This window comes from Hordeum vulgare, chromosome 1H (assembly GCF_904849725.1).
Source record: "Hordeum vulgare subsp. vulgare chromosome 1H, MorexV3_pseudomolecules_assembly, whole genome shotgun sequence".
In the NCBI taxonomy this organism is placed as follows: domain Eukaryota; kingdom Viridiplantae; phylum Streptophyta; class Magnoliopsida; order Poales; family Poaceae; genus Hordeum; species Hordeum vulgare.
Window position 1 is genome coordinate 39,673,632 of NC_058518.1, and position 3,577 is coordinate 39,677,208.

The 3,577-nt window shown below is 47.8% G+C and overlaps 1 protein-coding gene across 1 annotated transcript; it reads left to right on the plus strand.

The window, feature by feature from the left end:
• The first annotated feature begins 222 nt into the window (after nt 1-222).
• Nucleotides 223-3,365, plus strand: LOC123410247 (protein Rf1, mitochondrial-like). The gene has a single exon (XM_045103189.1). The coding sequence runs from the start codon at nt 397-399 to the stop codon at nt 2,896-2,898; it is 2,502 nt and encodes an 833-aa protein (XP_044959124.1). The 5' UTR covers nt 223-396; the 3' UTR covers nt 2,899-3,365.
• The last annotated feature ends 212 nt before the right edge of the window (nt 3,366-3,577 follow it).

The following is a 3,577-nucleotide window of genomic DNA, read 5'->3' on the forward strand; positions in this document are numbered from 1 at the left end:
CTCTCCGCCTCCCATGCTGTCAACTCGGCTGCCTTCACATTGCTGCGTGACGACGTGCTGCCGTCGCACCTTGTTGGACGGTAAAAATGGTTCGGACCATTCTGTTTGGACATTTGTGGATCATATATTTTTTCTAAAAATAAAAGATTCTGGTTTAACGGCTGTGTTTGATTATATATCAAGTTGCCTACCACATATATCACGTGGTGTGCTTGGAGACGCTCTACTGCAAGGCTGCAACGGCTCCCTGACAGATCACGCGCCCTGTCCTGCGCGCGCCTCCCTGACGGCTCACCGTCCTCCTCTGCCTTCGCCGCCGCCGCCGCCGCCGCCGCTTCTTCTACCTAGCCGACGTCCGGCTTCCACCTCCGCAGCTCCTCCTCTTCCATAAAGCGCATGTCCAGCATCCGCCTCCGCCTCCGCATCCGCATCCGCCGTCACCACTCCTCCACCACGCCCATGTCCCTCGTCTCCCTGCGCGGCCGCCTCTCCTCCTCCACCTCCACCTCGCCACCCTCATCCTCCTGGTCCCCCCACGCCGCCTTTGCCGCGGCCACGGAGCGTGTCCGCGCCGGAACGCTCAGCCCTCAAGACGCACACCGCCTGTTCGACGAATTGCTTCACCAGGTCACCCCGGTCCCCGAGCGCTCCCTTGCTGGATTCCTCGCCGCCCTCGGCCGTGCTGCGCCCTCCGAGGCCTGCAGAGACGGCCCCGCCCTCGTCCTCTCCCTCTTCAACCGTGTTTGCCGAGAAGAAGCCGGGATGCGGGTGGCGCCGCCCACCATCTTCACCTACGGCGTCGTCATGAACTGCTGCTGCCGCGCGCGTCGCCCGGAACTTGGGCTCGCCTTCTTCGGCCGCCTCCTAAGGACCGGCCTCAAAACAAATGAGGTCGTTGCCAACACCGTCCTCAAGTGCCTCTGCTGCGCAAAACTTACAGACGAGGCTGTCAATATGCTGCTTCATAGGATGTCCGGCCCCGGCTGTGTGCCTGATGCCTTCTCATACAACACAGTTCTAAAGAGCTTGTGTGAAGATAGCAGGAGTCAGCGAGCGCTCGACCTGCTCCTGGTGATGGCGAAAGAAGGAGGTGTCTGCTCTCCCAACGTGGTCACATATAGCACAGTCATCCATGGCTTCTTTAAGGAAGGCAAAATAGGCAAGGCCTGCAAGCTGTTCCATGAAATGAAGCAGCGAGGGGTTGTGCCTGATGTGGTTACACATAACTCGATTATCAATGCATTGTGCAAGGCCCGGGCAATGGACAAGGCACGATTTTTTCTTCGGCAGATGGTTGATAGTGGCGTTCCACCGAATAAGGTGACATATGCTAGCATGGTCCATGGATATTCCACTTTGGGCCGGTGGAAAGAGGCAACTAAAATGTTAAGAGAAATGACAAGCCGGGGTCTTCCACCAAATATTGTCACTTGGAACTCGTTCATGGACTCCCTCTGCAAGCATGGAAGAAGCAAAGAAGCTGCAGAAATTTTCTTTTCCATGGCTGCAAGGGGCCACAAGCCTGATACCGTCTCCTACGCTATTCTTCTTCATGGGTATGCCAATGAAGGAAACTTTGGTGATATGATGAGTCTCTTTAATTCAATGGAAGGAAATGGTATTGTAGCCACCTCTTATGTTTTCAACATATTAATTGATGCATATGCTAAACGAGGAATGATGGATGAAGCTATGCTCATACTTACTGAAATGCTGGGACAAGGACTCAATCCGAATGTAGTCACCTATTCATCTCTAATATCCGCACTTTGCAGAATGGGTAAGCTGACTGATGCTATGGATAAGTTCAGTCAGATGATTGGTACGGGAGTACAACCGAACAAAGTTGTTTATCAGTCCCTAATTCAGGGTTTCTGTACACATGGCGATCTGGGGAAAGCAAAGGAGTTGGTATATGAAATGATGAAAAAAGGTATTCCTTGTCCAAACATAGCATTCTTCGGTTCAATAGTAGACAGTCTATGCAAAGAAGGAAGGGTTATGGATGCACACCATATCTTTGACTTGGTTAAAGACATAGGTGAGAGACCTGACAACATTATATTTAGTATGCTGATTGACGGATATTGCTTAGTAGGTGACATGGGCAAAGCATTCAGGGTACTTGATGCCATGGTATCAGCTGGCATTGAGCCTGATGTCGTTGCGTACAGTACACTTGTCAATGGCTATTGTAGGAGTGGAAGGATCGATGATGGGTTGAATCTGTTCAGAGAAATGTCAGATAAGAAAATTAAACCGACAACTGTTACATATAACATCATGCTGGAGGGATTATTTCGTGCTAGGCGAACAGTTGCTGCAAAGAAAATGCTCCATGAGATGATCGGAAGTGGAACAATTGTGAGCATTTCTACATGTAATATAATTCTTCGAGGACTTAGTAGAAATAATTGCGCAGATGAAGCGATCGTCCTATTCCAGAAATTACATGCAATGAATGTGAAGTTCAATATCACAACACTCAATACCATGATTAATGTATTGTACAAGGTTCAAAGAAGAGAAGAAGCTAATGATTTGTTTGCTGCATTACCAGCCAGCGGGTTGGTGCCTAATGCTTCCACTTACGGAGTAATGTTGCGCAATCTTCTAAAAGAAGGAGCAGTGGAGGAAGCTGACAGTATGTTCTCATCAATGGAGAAGAGTGGTTGTGCTCCTAGCTCTCGTCTTATAAATGATGTCATTAGAATTTTACTGGAAAAGGGAGAGATAGTCAAGGCCGGAAAATATATGTCTAAAGTTGATGGGAAGAGCATCTCACTTGAAGCTTCAACTTGTTCATTGTTGTTGTCTCTCTTTTCGGGGAATGGGAAATATCAGGAACAAATACAATTGCTCCCTGCAAAGTACCAATTTTTTGATGGAATCAGTTGATGCACTGGGCTTGGCAGATAAGCCTTGTCATGGTTCTGAGTTCCCTCTCAACGATGTGTACAGGTGTCTCTTACATGCGCTCACCAAGATTGAACTGGGTGATGGTGCGACCATGGTGTTCTGGGCCGGTGCTTAGCTGCTAGGTGTGCATCCTATGGGCATGGTTCCTAATTAGCAAGCCATCTCTACGCAAGGGCAGTCTGGTGAGTGATGCGTTTGCTAATGGTGAGAGAAGATTACTCTCATCGTAAAGAAATATAAGAGTGTTTAGATCAAGAGCGTGTAGATCACTAAAGTAGTAATCTAAACGCTCTTATATTTCTTTAGAGGGAGTTATTTTTATGTGCATATGATGGCGGATCTTGCTACTGTATCAGGCTATTTTGAGTTCTCTGAATCTGAGCATATCTAGTGCATGTTGGGCTGAGGGCAATATAATGAAATTGATGGACCATTCTACGCATCAAGCTATTTGGTTTTCTCTGAACCTCCAGCACCAACAACTTAGAATGATGGACAAACTTTAATGATTATACTACCTGAACTAAAACTTGAGGTATTGAAACCTGTGTATATGAACTCTGAACCTTCATTCAGTTTCCTGTATGTCCTCCGGTTTTATTACGAAAGAAGAATATTTGCTGCAGGAAAAGACAAGAATGACGCATAGTATAATGGC